Genomic DNA, 26,197 nt, shown 5'->3' with positions numbered 1-26,197 from the left:
GGGCAACTGACCTGGTTTAGATAAAAATTTGCCACACTGAAACGACAGCTTCTCTTTCTCATTGACTATTTTGACCTATAATATTGACACTCTTTTTTTTTAATGAGTATTTTGTGAATGATTAAATTTTCTTCAAAACTGTTTTTTAATGGTTGTATAACATTTACTGGAATGTACGCACCATGATTTATTTAAGCTATCTACTTTACTATTTTGGGGTATATAGATTATATTCCATTTTTCTTTGCATTAAATCCATCTCTGCTTAGATGACGCTTGCTTGTGAATCTCAGCATGCCTTTCTAGTTGATTGGGTTAAATTCATAGAAGGGAACCTCTTGGGTCAATGGTTATGAGGATATTTAAGGCTTTTGATACTTGATGCCAAATTACCTTCTGGAACGGCTCATTGTTCTGGTGTGGTCCCACATAGGACAGGAAAAGGCACTGCCATCTTTCTTTGGAGCCAGGGTAACCAAGACATGGCAGAGCGAATTGTCTAAAGGGAGAGTAACTGGAGGTTCCAGCGAAGGAAGGTCCATGCCAGGTTTCCGAACATCCCCTAAGTCGCTTGATGTGGTAACTGTGCTTTTCACACTGACCACTCAGACCCAACCTGACAAGACCAGGCATACTTCACGAACACTGGAAAAGAATTTAGAATCAAGACTGTTTCAGGCAAGCTGGAACATGGTATGATTAGCTGTTCATACCTATATTGTCCAATATGGCAGCCGCCAGCCACATGCAGTTATCGAGCTACTGTGACTGAGGAATGGAATTTTTAATTTATTTTAATTTTAATTTAAAAAATGATATTTGATTCAGTTATTAGAAAACTCTTAAGTGTGTTTGGAACAATTTGGGTATGTGAATTTTTTTATGCTAAGTTTTATGAAGCCTAACTAAATACAGATCAATATTCCCAATGAAAATTTAGCACCCAAACTGAGATGTGCTGTAAGTGTAAACACACACTGGGTTTGAAAGACTTCGTATGAAAGAAGAATGTAAGCTATTTCGTTAGTAAATGTTTTGTACTGCTCACAGGGTGCAATGACAATATTTTGAATATAGAGGGTTAAATAAAATACGTGATTAAAATTAATTCCACCTACTTCTCCTTTTTTAAAATAAACTTTTTACTTTAGAACACTTTGAGATTTACAGAAAAATTGCAAAGGTAATATGGAGAGGTCCCATAAGCCCCACACCCAGTTTCCCTATTATTAACATCTTAACGTTAGTATGATATAGTTGTTACAATTAATGAGCCAGTACTGATACATTATTATTGACTAAAGTCCACACTTTACTCAAATTTCCCTAATTTTCACCTAATGCTGTTTTTCTGTTCCAGGATCCCAACCAGGATATCGCATTACGTTTAGTCGCCCTTTCTCCTTAGGCTCCTCTTGGCTGTGACGGTGTCACACTTTCCCTGTTTTGATGACCCTGACTGTTGTGAGGAGTACTGGTCAGGTGTTATGTAGAGTGTCCCTCAACTGTAAGTCATGGAGATTTTCTCCTGATTAGACTGGGGTTATGGGTTTGGGGAGGAAGACCACGGAGGTAAAGTGCCCTTCCCATCACATCGTATGAAGGGGCCAACTGTCGACGTTCCCCTCGACCGCCTGGCCGAGGCGGGGTTTGCCAGGTTCTCCGCGGTGAAGTGACTCTTTCCCTGCCCACCGCCGTCTTCGGAAGCGCGTGTTGTGCAGCCTACACACTGGGGAGTGGTGCTCCTCTCCCTTGAGAGAAGAGATTGATGGAAATTATTTGGAATTCTTTTGTAGGGGAAATTCATCTCTTCTCTGCCACATATTTATTTGTTCAATCATTTATTTATATCAGCATGGAGTCACGGATATTTATTTTATTCTTTGGGTTATAATCCAATATTACTTTATTTACTTTGTTGATCTGGTTGTTCTAGCTTTGGCCGTTGGAAGCTCTCTCAGTTTGCTCCTGTGTCCCTTTGACATACTCCATTGTGTGGGATTTTTTGAGCCTGTTTCTTCTTTTTTTGCTCTGGCTACTGGAACATGTGAACTCACACTTGCAGCATGCTTTGTGTTTCTATTGGACAGCTCTGACCTGACTCTCTTGTATGTGGGGATTTGGTATTTAGAACATTCTTCATCCTGGGACCAGCAAGAGGGTCTAAGCCCTGTGGGCATCATAAATCTTGCATTCAGTCATTTTTCCCTCTTTGCTTTGCCTGCTGGGAAACTCAGTGCCAATATTACAATCCTTTCCTAGAAATATCTTGGTATACTAAGTTTCCTTCTGGATGTATTTATCTCTGTTTGATTGATTGATTGATTGATTGATGTCTCTGTTTCTCCACTGTCTCAACTCCAACAATTAATCATTTTACCTTTTTGTATTGTAGATAATTTTGTTAAGCCATGCTGAATCCTCTGAATAAGGCAGGTTTACAGGACAATGCTGATGCTCTGCCCAGATTCCTCAGACCCCCTTTTACTGTTGTATGTAAGCACGTGTGTGGTCCCCACCTCCACTTCCAACAGCTGGCCCCTGGCTCTTCTTTGGAGATCCCGCCTTGCACTATTGGGGGAGGCATTGCCTGAGAATTTATGTCGCTCTGGGGTGGCCCTTAACCAAAGACTGGTGTGAGAATGTGGAAGTCTTGTCAAGGTGCACTGAAGGCAGGAAGGAGGGGGGATTCCGAGGTGCCACTTACACTGCAGAGTCCCCTGTGGGATCAGGCTGAAGCCACCCTCCTTGGGACTTTACTCAGATGGCACCCTGGTGAGACCCCCCCGAGAATGCATCCTTCAAGAATCACTTGTACACTAAGCTCATCTCAACGTCTTCTTGGGGACTCTGACCTAAGACAGCCAGTGACACATTTTTAAACATTAAAATAAATTGGAAAAAATAGCAGGCTCTGTGGGTGTTCTCAGGAATATGAGTTGGTTTGTGCAGCTTATTATGTAAAAAAAAAAATGTCTGACTCCTTTTCCTCGGCATATCAGTCTGGAGTCGGAGCTTTAACAGCAGGGGACAGGAGCAGGAGCCCTCTTAGCTGTGGGTGGTCCTTTGGCATTTCCTGGGGACACTGACACCGGGCCCCAAGGAACTTCTGCAGGGGCTGGAACCCCCTCAGAGAATGGAGGGAGGCTTCTCTGCTCCCTCGCTGCTGCCCTCCCAAGTACACAGGCAAGGCCAGAGGCCAGAGCAGTGGGCAGTTCAACCAAAATGAATGTCCTGTTGCACCTGCCTCAGTGGGCCCACATCTCAGGTCCACCCACAGGCCTGGGGGAAGGATGAGACAGAGTGGGGGTGCAACAACCCACAGTGCGGATGCTGAGTGGAGATGCAGTTTGGTTTGCTGCCCTGAGTGACCACAGAGAGGGTTTCTAGAACTCTCCACCTTCCTGGCAGAGAAGAGTGCTCTGTCCCCTGACTGCTAACAGCTGGGAAGTGTGAGTGTGTGTGTTACTCGAACAGCTCAGAAGTCCTGCGAGCTCAGAGAAATGTCCTAGTTCAGGTTCTGCCTTTTGTGGAGAGGCAGAAGGTGGACACCTTGGTTCTTGGAAGTAGCTGGTCAGACCTAGTGAACACCACTTGCCTGTATCTAGATCCTCGGCTAAGGCCGGCTGAGCCTCCTGGAAAGGGCGCCACCTGGTGGTGGGCACTTTAGAGGCTGGAGCGCGCTCTCCCCGCCCCTTCTCTCTCTCCCTCTCTCTTGCTCAGCTGGTGCCTGTGTGCAGGTAGGGGGTAAGGAGGGGTGGGGCATGGAGATTTCCCCTCTGCAGCCTCTGACTTCCCTGGCAAGCCGCTGCTTTGGGCAGGTTTGTTGGCTTGCTGCGATCGAGGGCTTGGCTGGAGCGCTGGACCCGGATGCTGGAATTCAGGCCCAGCTTCATCACCGTAGGAACTTAGACAAGTTTACTAAAGGTCGTTGAGCCTCAGTTTCTCATCTGTGAGAGGGAGATCAAGGCCCTACCTCTAGGTTCTTTGTAAAGAATAAGTGAGATTATGTGTTATCTGAGTTTGGGTTCCCCAAAAGCAGATCCTGAGAGATCCCAACGTGAGTCGTTTATTTGGGAGGGGAATCTCAGGAAACACCACTTGGGGAGAGGGATGTGAGTCAGGGGAGAGGAAGAAGGTAGCAAGGTGTGCTGCCACTGGGAACACCTGGTGCTCAGTCACCATCAGCATTACCCGGCCAGGGAGGCACCGGAGCTGAGTGCTGCTCCACCGATCCCCATCGGGCTCTGATTGAGGGCTGCTCTTGGGGTCCCTTAATTCCTCAGCACTTCGGCTTATTCAGTGCATGGGCATAGTGGGCTCCAGCAGCCAGTGTCCCAAGATGGATTCAGAAGTGATGGCATTTGGAAGTTAGGCCAATACGCATGGCAATGGTCAATGGGGAGGAGTTATGGGTGGGGAACCACCAAAATCTATATGCGTATTTAAAAGTTCTCAGAACAGAGAGGGGCACTAGTCACAGCTCAGTAAACAATAGCTATTAATAATAGTACACATCAGTGGTCCAGTCAAGTGCACTCCTTCTCCACCAAAGTGTGACATGACCAATAAACTGGAAGGGGGTACCGATAGACTGTGCACCATGGGGAGGGCAGGCGCCAACAAGAGGGTGTTTGATGTCACCTCATTTTACAGATAAGGGAGCTCAGGCTCATAGAGCGTGAGAGCCACGTCATGGTCACAGGTCAGTTTACGTAAGTGTTGGTCTCCCACGGGCAGGTACTTCTCCCCCGCCAGTGCCAGGACTGTAAAGAGTTTTCATCTTCTGCCTGAATTAAAATGCTCTCTTTTTCTGAGCCCAACCATGACTGTGCAGAATTTGTTTCCATCTGCAAAATGTCAAGGCTGAGTCTTTTATGTTCTGCCCTGGGTCTGTGCCCGACAACGAGCTCCATCCAAGCCCAGCGGCTGCCTCAAGCCCCCGAGACTCATTGGGAGTCTTGCAATAATAACAAAAGGAATAATTCTCAGTGGCAGGAGAGAGCAAGGGAATGGTTTTATCATTCTTTTCCTGCACCACCCAGACCTGAGAGAAAAGGAGGGAACTGGGGAAACAGAAAAAGCTTGGGGGTCTGCTCTCTCGCTCATTTGCTGTCACGCCCATATGCGATAGTGGAGCTTGCTTGCCGTGGAGCTGGCTTCGTGTCCACCAGGAGCCAGAAATCCAGGGTCCCATAGCCTGCACCATGGTTGGTAATAGTCTGCTCAGCTTTCCTTCCTGAGTGCCACAGCCACATCCGTCAGTGCTGGGGACGAGGAAGAGGCCCCAGCTACCCCCATTTGGCTGTACCAGCAGGAGAGGAGCCTGGGAGTGGGGTGGGGTGGGTGGGCCTGCCACGGAGAGCGCAGGGTGTCACGGTTCAGGGGCAAGGAGCCATTTCTGGGCTCTAGGGCAGGGGACAAAACCCATCTCTTATGGCCCACATTCAGTTCTCACTTGGAACAAGGTTAAGCCTTTCCTTTATTATTATTATTTTTAAATTTTTAAATTTTTTTATTTTGGTAAAATATACATAACATAAAATTTGCCACTTTAACCATTGTTAAGTATATGATTCAGTGGCATTAATTACATTCACAATGTTTTGAAACCATCACCCTTCTGTTTTCAAAACTTTTTCATCCCCTGAAACAGAAACCCTGTACCCCTTACCCCCTTCCTCCAGCCCCTGGTAACCTCTCCTCTTCTTTCTGTCTCTGTGATTTTGACTACTCTGAGCACCTCCCATAAGTGGAATCATATAGTATTTGTCCTTTTGTGACTGGTTTATTTCACTCAGCATAATGTCTTCAAGGTTGCTCCCTGTTGTGGAATATGTCAGAATTGCCCTCCTTTTTAAGGCTGAGTAATACTCCATCATGGGTATAGACTGCATTTGGTTGACCCCTTCATCTGTCGGTGGAGGCAAGCCTTTCCTTTACATCTCTACCTCATCACGCCCTTTAAGAAGAGAGGAACAAAGAAGGCACTCAGCTCCCACACGACACTCCCGCAGCACTGGCCTGCCTTGCCCAGCCACCAGCAGCACCAGTGGTCACTGACACCGTCTGGTAATGCTTCTGAGAACAGCAACTAAGAATAACTTACATGTGTTTCAGTCAATTACCCATAAGCACGGATTTAATGATTTGGTCCTCGGAGGTGAGTAGACTAGGCTGCATATTCTGTGAGGACGAGGTCCAGGCCTGTTTGATCTCCACCCTGCACCCAGAGCTCACTGCGGCCTGCCTGGCAGGTAGTAACACTAAGTGACTATTTTCTGAATGTGGAACGAGACAGCTGGCCCGCAGGGCTGGAGTGGATTGCTGACTTGGAGTAATAATACTCCCAGCACTGTGTGTTGAGCCCTCCACGCCCCTGAGCCTCACTCTCACGCTCCTTCATTCTCATTCTTCCTCCAACAGCCCTGCAAGGATAGGCATCATTCTGCCCATTCTACAGACAGGAAAGCTGAGGTTAAGTGTTTAAGCCAAGGTAGCACATGGCAGAGCCAGGTCCCCATGGAATCTGTGTTCCTGGAAAGGGCTGGAGAGGAAATAAACTCTTTAGTGTGTTACCTTTTGAAATCTTTACAATACCTGTGGAGAAGTACTGTTACTACTCCCATTTCACAGACAAGGAAATTGAGGCCTAGAAAGCAGCTGGCAAATGGCGGGGCCGTATCTGAGCCTGACCAGGCTGGCCTCACTGCCCACCACCTCCACCCGCCTCACTGGTCCAGTTTCTCACTCCATTCTCCTGGAATCACTCCACAAGCTAAAACGTCAGGTGTTGCTGGGTCTTTGGCTTCTCTCTGAATACAACTGGTGGGAGGAAGAGAGTCTACGGGGGTTTTCCCATCTCACCTGGCTAATTGAGTGTGATTGGGGGCTCCCGAATGAGGCAGATGTGTGGCGTGACAGACACGCGCTTATTGAACCCGGTAATCACGCTCGTCGTGGATCTATGTTTAGAAGGGATTGGAGCTGCGTGAGTCGGCTGGGGCATTGCTGGAATGACGGGGGCAGTGCTGGAGCACCCCAGCTCTGTCTGCTGCCTTCCCCACAGGGCAAAGACTCGAGACCCAGAAGAGAACCTGGAGCCCCCCTCTACACTGAATGCGCAGGACCGGGGCAGGCACTTGCCCCAGGGCAGCGGCTCCAAGCCCCAAGTGGTACCAGGACTCTACATGTCAGCTAGCTTGTCAGGGGGAGGCGGAAGTCCCCAAGAAACCTCCCTCCACGTCCCCAGTGCCCTCAGAGTGAGCCAGACTCCAGGCAGGGGGAGAGAGGGCGCTTCCGAAAGGTCAAGAACAACTGCTCTGGATATTTTCAAATGTCAGCAATAATAAACTCCACTCGCTGAGCCTGCCTCTGCGCCAGGGAGCGCCCAAGGGGTCTTCATAATGAACCCTCCCAACTCTCCTGCTGCAAGGTAGGTGTTATGTTCCACTTTTCACAAATGAGAAAACGGAACTCAGCGAGGGGAAATGGCAGAGCTAAGATGCAAACTCAACCTCCCTCCGTGATGCCTAACCCCCACTCCTTTGCCTCTTTGTTTGTGAAAACCCTTTAGCACCAGGGGAGGTGCATGAGAGAGCCGCTGAGCTCCCCGCACATGGATGCTGGTGGGGCGATTGTGTGCAGGGCGGCAGGTGGGTCTGTGATGTCCTGGGTGACAGGCAATGGAGAGAGGGCCCCTCTGGGCATCGCCCACAGCTGTCTGGAGCCCCTGTTTCTCTGGGCTGGCTCTCTGGCAGCCCCATGTGGGAGGCGCACTTGGGTCTGCCCTCAGGTATTCTAATCCAGGTGAGTCTTCACGGAGCAACCAGGCCAGGGCAGCTGCTGTTTCCTTGCAGATCCCAATTGCAGGGGTGTCCTTGGCAATAGGAATGCCAGTTCCCACAGAGGTGGCTCGGGCTCTTGAAAAAAAAACTCTGAAGGTCAAAGGGGCCACAGAAGAAATCTACCGAACCTTCTCTGAGCCTGGGCTGGAAGGGTCCTGAAAGGAAACCACAGGAATACATGATTCCTGCTTGTAATTAAATTCAACAGAGAGTTCTGGAGGGCCTGCCATGGGCACATCTCTGCTGTGGTCACATCTCTGGGCAAAATTCCGGGATTCTCCCTACACCAGGAGGTTACATCCTAGGTGGGTTTTGGAGTCACAGACTTGGCCTTGATCCTGGTTCTGTTTCTCACCAGCTAAGCAGAACGTCTCAGAGCCTCTCCTTCCTCATTGTCTCAGGGTGGAGGTGAGGCTGGGTACCACTGGCTAGGGACAGAACACAGTGCCCGGCACTTGGTTAGTCCTCAACCATGACAGTTATTGCTATCCTTCATTTTCATTATTTGGCAAAGCGGTTAAAAGTAGGGTTGTCAGATAAAGTACAGGGTGCCCAGTTAAATTTGAATTTAGGATAAACAGCAAGGAATTTTTTAGTATAAGTATGTCCCATTCGATATTTGGGATATACTTGTATTGAAATAACTATTCATTGTTTACCTGAAATTCAAATTTAACTGGGCACCTTGTATTTTTATTTGCTACATCTGGCAACTCTAGAGCTTGGGCAGGTTACTTAACCACTCTGTGCCTCAGTTTCCCTATCTGCAAATCCAGATAACAGCAGCAACTCCCTCACAGGGTTATTCGGAGGCTAAATGAGAGAATTCTGTAAAGCATTTAGCGTGGTGCCCAGCTGCCCGACCTAGCAGGCACTCAGCAGTAAGGGTTAGCTGTGCCTACAAGGGAAGCATGGAAGGGAGTGGCTGGGCCCTGCCTCAGAGTCCCCCAGCACCCAGGTCCTGGAGATGACCCAGTCTCCTTCAGGGGGAAGGAAGCGTTTGCAGCTGGTCAGGCTGTTCGTTCTCTCATTTGCCTGCTGCCTCCCCCACCCCCAGGTGTCCCCGGCTGTCCACAATGTGCCCCCGCCTTATTCTTACCTCTGCTGCCCATGAGCTGCAGCCTTGACACCTTTCTGCCTGGGCCTCTGTCTGTTCCTGCCCTAAATGGCCAGGCCCTGGGGGCCTCTGGCCTGCCCGGAATACGCCTCCCCTGCCGGGGTCCTCCACCCCAACCTCCAACCCAGACTGCATCCATCTAGCATCTTCTACTGGACACCCCCCCACCCTGCATAGGGCAAATGCCCTCTCTGTGCCCTGCCCCATGCCACGTCCACGGCAGCCCCACAGGATCCTCCCAGCCCTTTGATGCTGGGTCAGTGTATCAGTGTAGCAGGACCCTCATCTGAGCAGGTAAAGCACCCTGGGGTTCTGAGTGACGGAGAGGAGAGTGACCTCCCGGGCCACAGACGCAGGGGAGGTAGGATGGTGTCGACCTAAAGACCAAGATGAGGCTTCTCCTATTTCAAGTCTGATCTAAAAAGCACCTTTTCATGAGAAGTTCATAGGTTGTAATATCTTCCATAGGTGCCTCTTAGGCCTGTCCCCTTCCATCACATCACTTAATCATTTACCAAGACGTTTAGGAGGGAAGATTTTGAAATTTGTTTCTTTGAAGCTTAACTTTTTAAAAACATGCGAGCTGGTTTCTAGATTTTTCCCATCATTCCAGCTTCCTGAACCCCACATCTTTTAGGAGATCCCAAGTTCCCTACCTCTTATCTGACAGATCAGATTCCCAACGGAGGGCCATTAGACACCCAGTAGGTGAATCTGAACCCCTTTTGAAAACCTATTTGGAGGTATTCCAAATTTAATGACCATGGAGCCAACCTGGGCCATGCATGGTTCTCTATCCTGAGAAAATGCCAGGCCCTTGGATTGCATTCAGAAGCTGGGGGAAGGCAAACCAATTTTTAAAAGGTAGACAAGAGTCTTCACAAAGGGAGAGACATGAATGGCCAATAGTCAGATGAAAAAGTGCCCAATATAGTCACCTGAGAAATACAAAATAAAACCACAATGAGAAACTGCTACATGTTTACTAGAATAGTGAAAATTAAGACAGACCATTCCAGATGCTGAGGATATTGGAGCAACCCAAACTCATGTATTGCTGATGGGAGTGTAAAATGATACAAAAACTTTGGAAAAAGTGGAGTTCTTATGAAGATGAACATAAACATACATTTACTCTATGATTCCAATTCTACTTCTAGATATTTACCCAAGAAAAATGAAAACATATGTCCACATATGTGGATTTTCACAGCAGCTTTAATAAAGTAACTCAAAAGTGGAAACAACCCATGTGTCCATTATGGAGAAGGGATATACTGTGGTACGGTGTAGAATGGACTACGACCCAGCAATGAAGAGGAACCAACTAGTGAAATGCATAACAACATAGTTGAATCCCACAGATACGCTGGACAAAAGTAGACATACAGGAGTCCACACTCTGATCACATTTATATGAAGTTCTAGAAAAGGCAAAACTAAACTAACCAATGGTGAAAGAGATGGGAACAGTGGTTACCGTATGTGTGTTTGTGTGTGTGTAGTGGGGTGGGGTGTATGAGGTGGGGAATAGGGTTAGAGAGGGGGCACAAGGGAACTTTTTGAGGTGATGGAAATTTTCTGTATCTTGACAGAGTCTGGGTTATGTGGATGTATGCATTTGTCAAGAGTGATCAAGAACCTAAGATCTCATCACATGTAAATTATACCCTAAACAAAACAGAACAAAACAAACCCCTTGCCCCTACATTAATTATTAATTCATTAAAAGAGAGAGGAAGAAAACACATTTTAAAATCTCTTCCCCTGCAATTTGGATGCCCAGGATAGCTTACCCCGTGCTGATTGAGAAGCCTCACTCTACAGTCCCAGTAGATATTATCAACTCTGTTTTGCAGAGGGAAATACTGGGGTTCAATGGGTGTAGCTAACTTGCTCAGGGTCATCAAGAAAATGTCAGTTCCAGCCCTGCCCCATGTCTGTCTGGCTCTATAGCCCATGCTGGACCACCTCTCCTGGGCTCCCCTCCCGGGGACTGAGCATGCGTCCCCGAGATGCTTGGCGGTGTGCCAGGAGGGAAACAGGTTTTCCTCTTGGACGATCAAGTTAAATAATTAAATTTTTTGAAAACAAACAGACGATGGTGTAGCAAATAAATTTTGCATGAATTTTTAAAATAAAAGGTACTGTTTTTTAAAAAGTGCCCCTTGTAAGAGGCAGTATTAGGTAACAACCTCAGATTCCCCAGGATGGGGGGCATTCTCCATAGTGGCCAGGGGGCCTTTCGTGGAAGAGTTTGAGAATTAATTCACCGCATCGTTATACCACCTTGAGGTGTGTCTGGCCGCCAGCTCCTGCCTCTGTGGGCCTGTACTGCTCACTGAGCAAGCAGGCTCTAGTCTGATGCTCAGGGTCATGGACCAGAGACCTGGTCCTGCCCTGGGGGTAGTGGTGGGGGTGTGTGGTTCAATCTGCTGTGTTCCCTGTTGTACTGTACCAGGTAGATGGAACAGGACACACAGCTTTCACACATGTGGCATAAAGTTCCATTACACTTGTTTATGTTACAAGGGCTATCAACTTGGAGAATCAAAACTGATTCTTTTAATGTCCACGAGATGAGCATTTTGGGGAAGGACCAGAAGGAGTTTCCTCATGGCCTTTAGTGCTTATTAAATGCTATATGCGAACACTGTTTTCCACACTGCTTCTGGCTGTCTGCTTGAAGATGCGACTCGTCAATTGCCTGAAACTCGAAGATGGCTGGAGCAGAGCAGGTGTCTGCAAACTACAGCAAAGGACCTGTTTTTGTATGACCTGTGAGCTAGGAATAATTTTTACATTTTTAATGAGTCAAAAATATCAGAAGAAAGATAATTCATGACTTGTGAAATTTATACGAAATTCAAATTTCCGTGTCTATAAATAAAGCCTTACTAGAACACAGCCAAATTCATTCATTGACCTATTATTTATGGCTACTTTTGAGCAACACTGGCAGAGCCGAGTAGTTGTGACGGAGACTGCATGGCCCACAAAGCTGAAAATATTTACTACTTGGCTCTTTGCAGAAAAAGTTTGCCAGCTTCTGCTGTAGAGCAGAGGCGTCTTGCCCGGAGCTCACAGGAACTCTGCAGGATTGCCCGGGAGCAATCTCTAGGGCGAACTGTCTCTCCTTCCCCAATGGAGTGTGGCTGCTGCCCCCACATTCAACTTCCCATGGCATTGATGGCTTCTCCCCCAGTGGAGAAGGATGGGCATGACCTCGCTGTTCCCATGTCTCAGGTGCTAGGCAGCCAGGACTCCCTGAATCTCTAGCACCTAAGCTCCGAGTCTTATATGGCACAGGTAAGAACGGCCTTGTTCCGTGGGACACATACTTTAAGTCTGGCACCAAAGATTCTGATTAAAAAATGAGGCAATTTATTTGACTGACCATTTAATTTTTATTTTGGAAAAATGTGCTTAAAATATACTTCTGGTTACCGTAAGCTAAAATATGCATAATTAGATCTAAATCTTCTAAATCTGGTCTACACAAGAAAAAAAAAGAGAAGAAAGAAAACAAATGGATTCCGATGTTGGATGAATTCATGTTTGTTTGTCTGTTTGGTTTTTTTGTTTTTTTAAAGATTTTATTATTTCCTTTTTCTCCCCAAAGCCCCCCGGTACATAGTTGTATATTCTTCGTTGTGGGTTCTTCTAGTTGTGGCATGTGGGACGCCGCCTCAGCGTGGTCTGATGAGCAGTGCCATGTCCGCGCCCAGGATTCGAACCAACGAAACACTGGGCTGCCTGCAGCGGAGCGCACGAACTTAACCACTCGGCCACGGGGCCAGCCCCTGTTTGTTTGTTTTAAAGTAACTTTCAGTGGAATTACCAAACTGGGTAAACCTTAGTGGGGGCACGGATGCACAGGAGAGGCAGGGCTTTGTGACCACTCTCTCGTGCCTGAGCTATGAACTTGGGTAAGATATTCAGCCTCCCAGAACCTGAGTCTGTTCAAAAGTCATTAAGATGTGGAGAATATTACCTACCCTACAAGATTGCTTGAGGATTTGGAAGGTCAAGCTGCTGGCATGAGCAGGCACACAGCCCATGCTAATTTCTCTCTTCCTTACCTGTGTGGACCCTGCCTTAGAGCATGACACCCAGTGTTAACTGACAAAGTTAAAGACGTCACTTTTTAAATGTTAAAAATTTCTCATTTCTCGTTAGCTTCCTTGGCTTGAAAAATCTTTATTCCGTGGCTCTGGTCATTTGAATAGAAGAATGCAAAAATCATAATTCTATAAATTATGAGACCCACACAAATAGCCAATTTAGACAATCTAGTGGCAAAAATCATTCTGCTATCTTAAAAATCCTCTTTTCTTATTTGTTCCATGTTTTTCCCTTTCAAGGCACCCAGAAAAGTGAGTGGCCTTGGCCTCTGTTTCAGTCTGCCTGGTGAAGTGACACTTGAGGGGTGATTCTTTGTAGCTGGTGTGGTCTGACTCGCCTGGAAGATGGGGAGGGGAGGCCAGAACGTGGGACTGCAGGCCTGGAGGGACTGAGGCCTTGCCTGGCCCAACAATCTTGTTCTGTTGACGAGGAAACTGAGGCTCCGAGGAGGAGCGCTTTGCCCATGGCCAAACAGCTCATTAATGGTAAAGCAGGTACCGTAAGCAGGTGCCCCGGTGCCCTGTCCCATGTTATTACCAGTCTGCTGGCAGCCTTAGCGATACTAATACTGTATCCAATACTAATACAATACTAATGTTAATGCTAATGCTAATACTGTGGCACTGCCCTTATAATGCAAGTATTGGGGAGCCAGGACTTTCAACACAGAGGCAAATAGCAGGGGCTTCTGACTTCATCAGGGAGGGCCAGCATGACAGAGCCAGCTGTACCTCAGTTGGCACAAGTGCAGGACCCCCAGAGGCAAGGCCAGCTGGCCAGACCTCACCTGAGACTGGCAAAGGCTTAGATATCAGCACGCCGGCTGGATGGGGAGTTTAAAGCTCAAGTGGCACACTGAACTTCATGCTGTCTGGGCACTACGCACCCTGCCATCCATTGCTGGGAACAGGACCCCAGAGCAACGTGGGGTCTCCCGCCATCCTGGGGGCCTGCGCACCCATCCCCAGGTACCGTGAACGTGGGCAGCTAGCATCTCTCAGCTGCCTCCTTCTCTGGAGAACCAGGCCCAGCTAAATGGGAGCTGCCAGGAGGCTACACGGCCCCCGGCATCCAGACTTTGGCCAAACTGACTGAAATGAGAGTATAAAATGAAATGAGAGCCCTTTGCCTCCAGGTGGGGCAACTCTATGGTGCAGTTCCTGCTCCGGAGCTCCTGTGGGGTCAGGCCGAAGCTGACTCCAGCTGAGACACATCCTGCTTCCCTCGGCCCCCTCCTCCTGAGAGCATCCCTCCATAAATCACCTGTGAAAGTCTCTCTATCTCAGCCTCCGCCTCTAGGGAACCCAATCCTAGACGAGATCCATCACAGAAGACCTCGACACAGCCCATTGATGGTGAGTGGTGCTCAGTACCTTTGGCCCATTGATGGCTCCTGTCCTTGGCTGGTTCCTCCAACTCTGGACCCATCTCCTTCCTCTCTCTGGGTGTTCTGTCTTCAGCCCCTGCCCCCAGCAGCAGGGACATCTGAATGCAGCCATTACTCCGTCATGTGGCATTGTGACAGCTTTTTGGGCAGCATTATACAGGAGCAATATCTTTCCTGCTTATTGAATCTCAGACTTCATTTTCGCACCGAAGACATCAAATAAGCCCAGACAATACAAGGCAGCTCCATGGTTATGACTCGAGGAGGTGAAGCGCATTGTTCTTCCTCTGAAGTTCTGTTCCGTTCCTTATCAGCCTCATCAGAAATCTCAGACACGAGAGCGGAGACGTGTCTCCAGGAGGGGTGGTAAGTTGGGTCTGGCTTCGATATGTGTCTGGAGATGATAAACTTGGGATGGGAAAGATAGACAACCTCCCCACCGCCCCATCTCCGTCAAGCCTTTGGCCCTCCGACAAGTGTCAACATCCTGCGCTGCTGATGTTGGACCCGCACATCAGGAAGACAGCCTTTAACACCTCCTGCCCTGAGAAGCCCTCTACTACCCTCTGCAGAGGGAGGGGACCCGAGGGTGGGGCAGGCAGGGCGCTGAGAAGAGGTGCCTGCTGGGATTAACACATGTATAACATAGGCGTGAACATTTGTCGATAAATATTAGCCACGGTCACTGGGGGTCTGGGACTGTCGCTGATATCGATTCATTGATCTTATGAAGGGCATTTTCTTATTTTTTCAATGATGTAGCATGTATAACAAAGAAAAGTTTTGAAAACGGTTAAGTACAGCACAATCCCATTTTTAACATAAATAATTACTCATGGATGCACATACATGGGTAAAAACAGACTGGGAGTACACGCACCACAATGCGTGCAGGGCTTATTTTTGGGTGTTAGAAAGACAAGTTCTCTTTTCCTTCTTTTTTATTTATCAACATCTCTAGCACTTCTACAATGAATATACATTATCTGTGTTCAAGCAAGAGTTCAAGGATGATGCTCTTAGCAAAGTGTCCTTTCTGAGCCGTGTTAACCACCGCGGCTGCCCAGTCGGGGACACGGTGACAGTCTGGAGTTGGCACCGTGGGATGTGCCTCCCCGGGGGGGTGAGACATTTCGGACCTCGGGGACTCGAGCCTCCCAGGGCTGAAGGAGAAAACCGTTTTGGGCAGAGGAGAGTTGCTGGAGCTGTCCCCTCAGGGAGAGCCCTTCCAGGAGGGAAGCCACAGAACCTACTGCCAGCTGTTGTCCCCATGTGCTCCTGCCGGTAGCCACCCCATTGTAGGGCCCCCAGATGCCCTTCCTACTCTGCATTGTTCACCTGCCCTGGGCTGTGGCTCCAGGTCATCCTCTCCATTTCTCCGCCCTTTGTGCCTTTGCAAGTGTATGTGGGGGTGGGGGTGGGATGAGGTAGGGATAATTTTTCTGTTTTTGAAGCTGGTGTTCTTAATTCTCTTTTTCTTCTCTCCTCTTAGTTATTGTTTCTCCTTCTACTTCTCCTCCCCTCTCCAGTTCAAAATAACAATTAATAATAATAGTATTTATGATGATGATGAGGAGGAGGAGGATATTTATTATTATTCTTGCCAGTGTAGTCCTCCTCTAGCAGCTGCAGAATTATCTAGAAACACAAGAGGTGAGGGAGAGTATAACGTTAAAGCCTAAGGTAAGAAAAGAGCATCTTTCTTACTGGGAGAACCAAAGAATATGGAATTTAACCTGAGCCAGGACACTCCTACGATCATAAAATATTCTCAGATAAGATTCCAAGATACTAGAATGATAAAATCACAATTCTAGTTTATTACACAGTGTGAATCATGATTTAACTCCAGAGTGGCTAGCGTACAAGGAGGTAGGCTGGAATAGAGCGATCATGTTGTCGCTGGCTGCTGGGAAACAGCGATGTTTCAGAGAAAAAGCGGCACAGCCACCAGGACGGGGCTGACGGGCCCTTTGAGGTTCTGAACAGGTTTAAATCTGCAGTCCAGGGGTCACACCTGTGGAGAGACGGAGAGCTAGGTGGTCAGCAATCTCTCCGGGCCCCCTCCCACGCACACTGACCCTCAGAAAATCTGATGGAACTTCTCAGGAGCGCAGCAAGGACTCCTTGCTGGTCACAGAGCAAAGCAGGTCCTGGGGGGCACCCTGAAGGTAGGCTCTTTCCTCGAGTGCCAAAAATGCTTTCCAGGAGACAATTTGTTACTCAGAGTCACAATGAGACCTTAGGGTGTTATCATGATGCTAATTATTTTGATTTTTCATCACTGCCCCTATGAAAGCACAAAACTAATGGGTCCTTAGTGGCACAGAAGCTCATCCTGGTACTTTAGGAGACAGTTCTGGGAATACTCAGGCATTAAGAGCACCAGGAAAATGCTGAGGGTGAGGCGAGGAGAGAGGCCCTTAATTGTCCTGAGTGGGCAGCAGCCGCGCCCCCAGTCCTCCGAGGACCATGGTACATCGACACCCTCCTCAGAACACTCCCTTTGGACCCTGGCCTGTCCTGGGGTGCGGCAGAAATCACCAAGTGTCAGCACTGGTGTGGAGGATGCCGAGGCTGCGCTGAGGACTGCGCGGTCTTGACAGCTGGAAGTGAGGGATGAGAGAAGGCGGTAGCTTCTTCAGAAGGCTGATAGCGGAGAAGAAGATGTCTGTGAGCCGTCCGGGCCTGCTGTCTGTGAGACCCCGGCCTTGGAGAAAACAGCAGCAGCTGACAGTGACAGAGCTGCCAGGAGAGTCACGAGGAAAAATCGTGTAAGTTTACAAAGTTACTCAGAGCCGATGGGAGGTTGTAGGCCCAGAGAAGAGGGGGTGCTTGAAAAGTTCTGAGAGCTGGAGGCCAGTAGGAATGCTTGTCCCCGGGGTAAGACCTGGAGCAGACGGAGGATCTGGGTGACCTCGGGGTCTGCTGGCACCTGGTGTGAGCAGACTGCGCGGAGCAGGTTTGCCCTAACGCGGGAGACCCAGCAGGGAAGAGGGGAGAGGTGATACCTCGTAGACGCCTGCCCCCAGTGAGGGTGGTTTTCATTTGTTCCCCAAGCAGTCCTCCACGTGGCAAAATGGTTTGGCACTCCCAGCCCAGAAGGACCAAGTAGTACACTGGGAGAGATGCCCCAGGAGAGGTGTGGCAGAGCTGGGAAGGCAAAGGCACTGTCTAAAGAGGACTGTCCTAGGCTGGGGGTGGGGACAGCAGAAGGTCTACCAGCAAGAGACCAGACAGGACCTGGGAGGTGGATGCCCGGAACAGGCACCGTCGCGCACCCTGGGTGAGGTGTGCACCACAGCAGCCAGCTCACAGCAACCTGGGCCATTGGTTTCCGTCCTCCCCATTCTCTCCTTAGTGATTGCCCCTCCCAGTGTTCTGAGGGAAACCATGTAGCTATGTCACTAGCAACTCAGCCATGCACTGAATGTCTTCACGTTGTTCTTAACTCTCCCAATCCTTATAGTCCTAAACCTCTAAAGCTAGCTGAGAGATAGATGATTTTTTTCCCCAGTGAAAGGAGAGAATTGGAATAGTGAAGACCAGCCCTCTTCTTGCCCCTAATGTCAATGAATTAGTCATTTCTATACGGTGGGCAAGGCACTAGGCCAGGAGAGATGGGATGTCTGTTCTGACCTCTCCATTTCTTTCTCCCCATTTTAATTCTAACTTTTCTCGCATCCTTCTCTCTAGATGACTCCTACATCACAGGGATCCAGAGTGTATTTTTGCCAGATTGAGTTCTTTTGAGACCCAATTTACCCAAACATTGGAACAGCCACCAGGCTGATGACCTCATCACTTGTAAAATCCCCAGGAGCAGCAACCTAGCTTGCAGTGCGGGCAGGTGAGGTGGGTGTCACAGGAGGAGAGTCTGGAGACGGCTCCTAGGATGAATCCTTTGTCTACTCACCAAAGTCCCGGAAATCTTCTGGCTGACCTGTAGGTCACACAGGTACAGTGGGGTTGGGAGTTGTTTTCACCAATCCTGCTCCTGATATCAGGTTCTCCTCTCTTCTCAAGACCTGGAAACATGACCTCTTTGGCTCCCTTGTCATTGGGTGGAGCCACATGACTCGTTCTAAGCAATGAGCAGACAGGATGTGACTTCTTGGCTGGAGCACTGAATTGCCGTGGGGGACCCTCCAGAGTTCCCTTCCTCCTCACTAGATGATGGTGGCCACATTGTCGAGTCTGGGTCACCTCCAACCTGGATCCCTGAGCCATTCCAAAGGGCACAACCCCTGCCAACTTTGGACATGTAGCATGAGTAAGGAATAAATCTTTCTTGCGTTAAGGCACTGAGATGTTGGGGTTGCTTATTATTGCAGCATAGCCCAGTGTATCCTGACTGATACCGTGATTTGAGATGGAAAGAAAGAGGCCTTCTTCTTTCGACATGTACGTCTATGAGGTGCAACGACTAAACAAGAATTGGAATTGGGGACATTTCCCCTATCACCACTGATGGTGGATATTACAGAGCAATCCAAATGGAAGAGACAAAAATAGAATGTGTGCTCTGTATAAAAAGAATACAAATGATAATCATTTATGTGATCTGCTCCTATGTGCCTAAGGACCATGTGGCTAGAGCAAGCCTGCATCTTGTTAGGTAAACTGCCCATCACAGGCTGGGTTCCTGGAGAAGCAGGCCGTGTGCTAGAGATCAGTGTGCAGGTTTATTAGGCAGTGCTTTTGGACCAACACCTGTGGGAGGGAAAGGATGGGAGGAGGCAGGAGTGGCAGAGGGAGAAGTCAAACCTCCATGGTTTCTCAGTGAAGGCTGAGCCAGTCCTGGGAGGAGTCCTGAAGGTGGGAGGACCCTTCAGAGCTGTCCCGAGAGGCTCGGGTCTTCATGCCCCCTGTTGATCCGGCACTGGATGTGGTGCCCCAGGAAGAGCGTGTGGCTTTGGGCGGAGTGGCTCTCTTCGCTGAGGCAAGCCCTAGGGGAGACAGGTGTTCAGACTGGGGCCAGGGCTGCTCTCATGATGAATGTAGACAACCCAGCAGGGCAGCCCAGGGCAGTGGCTGGATTTTGAAGGGTGGGTACACATGCTCCTCGGGGAAAACTCTCTCTCAGGAGAAGCAAGAATAGCCGAGAATGATGATTCATACTGAGGGCTGAGCTATGTCACTAGCAACTCAAGCCGTTCCCAAGAGGCCTTCAGAGAGGGCTGGAACCTGGGGATTCCACACATGCGCATGCACAGGCTACAGTGGCACACTCCCTTTCTATGAAAGAATTGCTGCCTGACCTTTAGTAAAATGAACTTGGAAGTGTTTCCCTACTGAGATGACACAGATCAACCTGACTAGAGGACACAGACCCCACGCCTGAGCCCACCAGGACCTGACGTCCTTTATGTTGGATGATCCCAACCTAAGAGACCAGAAGTACACAAGCTCCATCCTCACTTTGTGGTCCCCTGCTTGGAGCTCTGGCTCTCGGAAAGCAGCCAATGCCAGCGTAAGGAGAACTAACCAGTCCACGGGTTATATGTATATATATGAGACACAGACACACACAGACACACGCGGGTTCCACTGGCAAGTCTGAAAATCTCCCTTCAGGAAGTTCTACTGTTGCAGCAACAGATATTGATATTTCAGACCCACCCTAAATAAGTATTCCTTAGGGCCCATCCTGTGTAGGTATGTGTATATGTAGCCTGTATATATTATATTATACATACACACATATATACATGTTATTAAGTGCCTGAGTATCTCATTTAAAATTAATGTTCTCTGGCTCCTTTGGGTTCGTGGCTGCACAGAATCTGACAGTGACGGTGGTGGGTCAACAGAGGAGCAGACCTTGAGAGGCTAGTTCCTAATTCTCCTAGGAAAGGAAATTTCTGACGGTGAAAAAATACCAGTCAGGGAGGCAGAAGAAGACCAAGGTTTAGTCTCAGCTCTGCCTCCTCGTGCAGCTGTGTGATTGCAGAAAAAATGCTGAACCTCTCTGACCCTCAGTTTCCCTCTTAGAAAAAAGCAGGGAGGGTGATTGCGAGTGTGTGTGTGTGTGTGTGTGTGTGTGTGTGTTGTATTAGGAATACTTGATGTGACTTTCAGAATTACAAATGCCATGATTATATTAAAATTGACCAAGGTTGGTGGTTATTGATTTTCTCCTGCTAGTTACCACGGCATTGGAAAAGAGGGCAGTTCACAACCCACGTTGCTTTGGGGCATAAGATTTACAGTGACTTGCAAGGCTAGCAGATTTGTGTTACAGTGAACTTCTTCAGCGTCTGCACAAGGAGACAGAGGAAGACCACCACCCTTGCCCCCTCCTGTCTCAGAGGCTGGCCTCTGCCAGAGATAGCCCTGGACCCCAAAGAGCCAGAAGGGCAGCCGGAGCTGCAGGGGAGGGACCCCGCCTCTCCTTCAGACAGATTTGGTGAAAAAAGGGTCCCATTTCTTTGAGATACTAGAGGCATCTCAAGATAAAAGGAGGCTCTGTATTTTGAAGGTTCCCTTCCATCAGCACACAGCAGTTCTCAAACGGGGAACACATCAGAATCCCTTAGGGGGCTTGTTCAAACACAGCTTGCTGGGTCCCCAGAGTTTCCAGTCCAGTAAGTCCTGGGTAGGGCCCCAGTTTTGCGTCTCTCACAAGTTCCCAGGGGAGGCTGATGGTGCTGGCCTAGGGCCCCCACTTTGAGAACTATAGTTTTAGATCAATATTAAGTATTCACTCAAAAGTGGAGAGGAGATGGGAGCAGGAGAAAGTGGCCTTTAAAGTCTTTTTTAAAAGCTTTTAAAATGGTCTTTATATCAAGTCATTTTAAGGACTTTTCATTTACTCTTCTCCTAAAAACCAGGAAGAATCTGAAACAACTGCCCAGAAACCAGGAGATAGGAAAGCCTTGAGGTTGTGAACGGTCTAGTTCTCCAGAGTTTATCTTTAAAAAAGTCCTAATGCCAAAATAATATCTCAGATGTTAAAGCCAGCTTTTGAAATGTGCTCATATGCTAAGGTTTACACACACGATAAAGAAACCTGCGTGCCTTTTAAAATGAGTCACTTCCATGAAAGACACCCAGCTCAGAGGAAATACTGATTTGACCCTGTTGGCATTGTCCTGGTGTTTTGCAGAGCTTGGGGCAGTGGGTAAAAGGCAAATCACATAAGCCCCTGTATACCACCACGACAAGAGGCAGTGCGCCTGAGGGGTGGGCTGGGTGGGTGTTGGGGGGCAGTGTGGTGAGAGGCGAACAGTCGCCATTAGGGAAGTAATACAGTTTGCTCTCCAGCTCTCCGACAGTCCGGGGGGCAGAATCGGCCCTCCTTTAACTTTTTGGAGGTTCCCTCCCTCATGTCTCAGGGGAACATATTGCAATTCTTGGATTGCTTTTCCCTAAACCAAATAAAGAAAAAGCTACATACGCAGCTCTGGAGGAAAACGTCTGTATTAAAAGCCAAAAAACCACAGAAATACAAGAAGAAATGCCCACCAGGCCACGTCACTGGATAGATCGACTTGGAAAAGGTTCATAAAGTTCATTGTCAGCGGTAACAATATATCGGTGTGAAATCCAACCCATGCCCCCCCTTTTAAATAAATTAAAAAAACAACAAACTTCTAATGCTATGTTCGGATACAAAGAGCTTCTCTTACTATAGCAATAGCAATTTGATTTTGTTTTTTTACTAAAACTTTCGTTTAAAACAGTTATTAAATATATAAAACAAATACACAGGATTTGGTCATTTTCTGCCATGAATATAGGGCACGTGGGTGCGGGGAGGGAGGAGGGCAGGGGGGTGCGATCGAGGGGAAAGGGCCCCATTTCCCTCCTCTGTCTTCCGGGCTGGGCTCCCACCCTTCAGTGCAAGGGCTTCATCTGCTTTTCGGACCCAGAAGCGCGCACAAACCTTGCTCTTCCGACACGCTGGGGCCTCTCCGGCGGCCCCCTCCCCGGAAGAAGAACTAACGGTCACTACGGCACGAAGCACACCGGCGAGTCTCCCGGCGGGAAAGGCACCCGAGAGCGCGGACACAGGGCGGACGCGGCGAGGAGCGGGGCGGGTCACTTGGTCGCCGCCCCCGAGGTGACGGCCGCGGCGGCGGCGGCGGCGGCGGCAGCGGCGGCGGCGGCGGTGGTCCCCGCGGGCACGGCGGCGGGGGCGGCGGCGGCGGCGCTGGCGGTGGTCCGGCGCTGCTCCATGCCGTTGGGTAGGAAGCCGGCGATGATGGGCACCGGCCAGATGAGGGCGGCCACGCTCCACACGACGATGACCAGGGTCATGAAGCAGGCCACCAGCGTGGACTCGATGGGCTTGCGGTTCAGCCGCCAGCCCGGCTCGCCCTGCAGCTCCTCCAGGCTGAAGTCCAGGCAGCAGAAATGCAGCGGCTCGCCCTGCAGCCACAGCGGCCCGGGCGGCTCGGCCGCGGGGTAGGCGGGCAGCGCGGTGGGCGCCCCGGCGGTGGCGCCGGCGGCGGCGGCGGGCCGGAGGCGGCCGGGGCGGCGGCCGCGCACCCAGCCGCAGCCCACGCAGAGGCGCAGGTCTTGCTGCGCGCCGCCCGCCGCCAGCCCCAGGTGCTCGATGAGCAGCGGCGGCCCGACGCGGTGGAAGGCGGCGGCGAAGAAGGCGCGGCCGTGCGCGTTGGTGGAGAAGAGCAGCAGATCGCACTGGAAGCCCCGCGGGCGGCCCCAGCGCACGAGCAGCGAGCTCAGCATCTGCCGCTGCACGCTGATGTTGCACGGCGCCGCCGCCGCCTCCTCCGGGCCCGGGCGCTCGGGGGGCCCGGGAGCCGCCGAGGCCAGCAGCCGCGGGGCGGCGGGCTCGCCCGCAGACGACGCGTTGACGGAGGCGTTCGGGGGCGCCCCGAGGAGGCCCGGCGCGTCCGCGGCCCCGCCGCGGGCGGGCGGCAGCGGGCAGGCGGCGGCCAGCAGCGCGGCGAGCAGGGGCAGCATGGCCTGCAGCGGGCGCCTACGCGCGCGGGGCTGGCGGCGGCTGCATGGCGCGTGGGAGCCCGGCGGGCGAGCGGACGGCGGGACCGCGGGAGCGGGCGGCCGGGCGGAGCGAGGGCGCGCCGGGCACCTGGTAGCCCGCGGGTGCGGCGCGGAGGCGGCGGCGGTGGAGGCTCGCTCGGCGCGGGGATCCCTCCCAGCCCAGCTGCGTCTGGGGTTCCCCGCCGCCCCCGACGCGGGGGCCCTCGGACGGCCGGGCTGCTCTGCGGGGCCAGGCGCTCGCCCGGAGCAGGGTTCCCCGGCTGGGCTCCGCCTCCCGCGCGCCCCGCCCCGCCCTCCGCCCGCGGGCCCGGAGACTCCGGGGAGGGCGGGGTTCCACGCGCCGGGGCGGGGCGGGGCGGGGCGGGGCGGGGAATCGCCGCGTGCGGACCGGGAGGGATGCGGGCAGGGCGCGGCGGGGGACCTAGAGGCGGGCGCGGGGGCCGGCCCTGGCGGGGCGGTGTCGTCGGATGGCCGGCTCGGGGTGTCGGCCGGGCCGGGGAAGCCTGCGCTCGCGCCCGGCGGCCCAGCTACCCTGCCGGAGTCCGACTCCAAGCCGAGAAGGCGCTCTGCGAGAACTGCGTCCGCGGAGGGGGGCTGGAGGGCCCGGAGATCATCCCTTTGTCACGCCTCAGGGGAGCCTGCGATGTCTCACCTTAGCGCTCATCTGGACTCTGCTCGTTTACAGAAGGGGAAACTGAGGCCGAGAGAGAGAGGAAAAGACTTCCTCAGACCACCCCATGAGGCAGAACCAGAACTCTGGGCCACTAGCTCTTTCTTCCTTTCCACGATGTCTCTTAAAATCTCAAACGCGGAGAGTTTGGCTGGTTTCAAATGCGTCTTCAACACAATAGACCCACTTGATAAGTCTCCTCACAGCGAGCAACCCCTAAGGAAAATTCCAAGAACTCTACCGAGTTTTAGGTGGAGACGGGCTGGTGGGAATGTGAGCCCGGCAGCCTTGCGGCTCCGGGGGTCCCTTCTGGTGGGGAGTCTCAGTCCCCGGAAACTGCTCCGCCCGCCCGTGCAGGGCCCCGCCTGGCAGGTCGAGTGAGCGCATGTTTATGAAAGGTTTGTCGGTAGAATCCGTGTTAGGGGACAGTTCCTCCCCGTTAGGATAGTAACTGGGAGAACACCTGCTAAGAATAACGTGCCACGATCAGATTTATATTTAAAAAACACTTTCCTAGTAATTTGGCCTCTTAAATTTGCAAAAAAATTCAGTGACCCCTCTCTAAGGGAACGACCCTGTGGTTTGAAGCCGTCGTGCTCCATGGGCGCCATCTGTTTCTGAGTCTGACAGGGAGGGGATGGAGGGAGCAGAAACAGGCCTTAGACAAAATGGCCCTCCCTCTAAACCGGCTAAGTATCCTGAGCGTAGTGAGGGATTACATTTCTGGAAGCTTTTGTCCATTGTTTCTAACAATGAGTAAAACCAGCTTGAGGAAGATGTAAACATAGCCTCAAAATGTAGGTTCTGAACCTACCTGGCCTCTTTCCCGCTGGGCGAGTCATTATGCTGACTTGGCCTTGGTTTCTGTCTGAACGGTGGGGTCATCTGTACCTACCTTGCAGGGGTGCAGTGATAAATGCGCTCAGCCCTGTGTCTGTCCATCTGTCCACAGAGGTGCCTGCTGGTGGCTGCCATGAGGTAGTTACTATCAGTCCAGCCCAAGTTGACTGTCTGGCATGGTCTTCGGTTTCTACAGAAACGGTTAACTTTCCTGAGCAGATAGGACTCCCCTTTTGTTTAAACCTTCATCAGTTTTCTGTTGGGAAGGGATGCCGTCAGAGAGGAGAATGTGAATTTCCATGCTTTTATTAAAAACGACTTTTCCTTTAAGCCTTGCGTGCAGGAACAGAATCTGCTGTGCGGGACTGTTTTGGTCTGAGCCTGTGGGCTGGTGAACAGCCCATGAACATCAGGTCATCCTGAGGGCTGAGGGAGCCCCCCCCTTCAAGGAAGGCGTTTTGAGGCAGGCCACTGTCGGTGACCTGGGCGATGCTCTCTAAGGTTTCAACCAGAGTAGGGGGCTGCCTGGCGGTGTCTGTGCAGCGGGGAAGGAGGCAGCAAAGAGAGAAGGCACAGACACACTTGAGGAGCCAAGCAGCTTGCTGCAAAGTTGTGCCAGTGTAGCCCTGTGTCCTGGCAACCTGCATTCTGCCCCCTTCTCCAGTACGTGCCGCGGGCTCCGACACCTTGCTCTCGTTCAGAGGGATGTTACATAGCTTCTGTGTTTTCTAGATTGACTTGCTGTCTTTTTGGAGAATTGGAGTTTGGGAAAAGAAAATAAGAATTAAATTATTTTCTGACTTGTTCACTGCTGTGTTGCCACCAAAGGAAAGGTCCCTAGCACAGGATAGAGGCTCAGTGTTTGTTGATTGAACAACTTTGCCTATTTGCTGATAGCTCTGACTCACCACCATTTATTTAGTACTTTCCACGTGCCAGGTGTTTTACACACATCCTCTCTGCTCTTCACAATGATCCCATGGATGTGATACCTATTTTATGATGAGAAACCTGAGGCTCAGAGAGGGTGAGTAACCCGCCTGAGGTCCCACAGCAGCTGGTGGCAAAGCCAGAACATCAGTCCAGTCTCCACTGACTCAAAGGTTTGTGCTTTTTGAAGAGCTAGTGGCGTCTCATCTCAGGGAGGTTTGGTTCCAATGTCTGTGCATAAGTTGAAAAAGTATACGATGCAATTCTATTTTATTTTGAGAAAAACTTTTGGTTGAGTTTCTTTTTAAAGA

The 26,197-nt window shown here is 50.5% G+C and overlaps 1 protein-coding gene and 2 long non-coding RNA genes across 3 annotated transcripts; 1 reads left to right on the top strand and 2 right to left on the bottom strand.

The window, feature by feature from the left end:
* Positions 1–7,299: 7,299 nt before the first annotated feature.
* Positions 7,300–18,783, top strand: LOC139041359 (uncharacterized). Its single transcript, XR_011496365.1, has 3 exons — positions 7,300–7,435; positions 15,969–17,250; positions 18,173–18,783. It is a non-coding gene; the product is annotated as an uncharacterized lncRNA (long non-coding RNA).
* LOC139041360 (uncharacterized) lies at positions 16,367–19,425 on the bottom strand. Its single transcript, XR_011496366.1, has 4 exons — positions 19,244–19,425; positions 18,393–18,504; positions 17,021–17,221; positions 16,367–16,493 (listed from the first exon to the last, which is right to left on the bottom strand). It is a non-coding gene; the product is annotated as an uncharacterized lncRNA (long non-coding RNA).
* A 2,457-nt stretch (positions 19,426–21,882) lies between these two features.
* TMEM158 (transmembrane protein 158) lies at positions 21,883–23,786 on the bottom strand. The gene has a single exon (XM_044755037.2). It carries the CDS (start codon positions 23,405–23,407, stop codon positions 22,520–22,522), a length of 888 nt encoding a protein of 295 aa, XP_044610972.2. The 5' UTR covers positions 23,408–23,786; the 3' UTR covers positions 21,883–22,519.
* Between the last annotated feature and the right edge of the window lie 2,411 nt (positions 23,787–26,197).

This window comes from Equus asinus, chromosome 21, assembly GCF_041296235.1.
Source record: "Equus asinus isolate D_3611 breed Donkey chromosome 21, EquAss-T2T_v2, whole genome shotgun sequence".
Classification (NCBI taxonomy): Eukaryota; Metazoa; Chordata; class Mammalia; order Perissodactyla; family Equidae; genus Equus; species Equus asinus.
The sequence above is the reverse complement of the archived record's forward strand: the minus strand, read 5'-3'. Positions and strand labels throughout refer to the sequence as shown.

Bases quoted from the DNA above. Each gene is read 5' to 3' on its own strand.
- TMEM158 (XM_044755037.2), bottom strand. From the start codon at position 23,407: ATGCTGCCCCTGCTCGCCGCGCTGCTGGCCGCCGCCTGCCCGCTGCCG.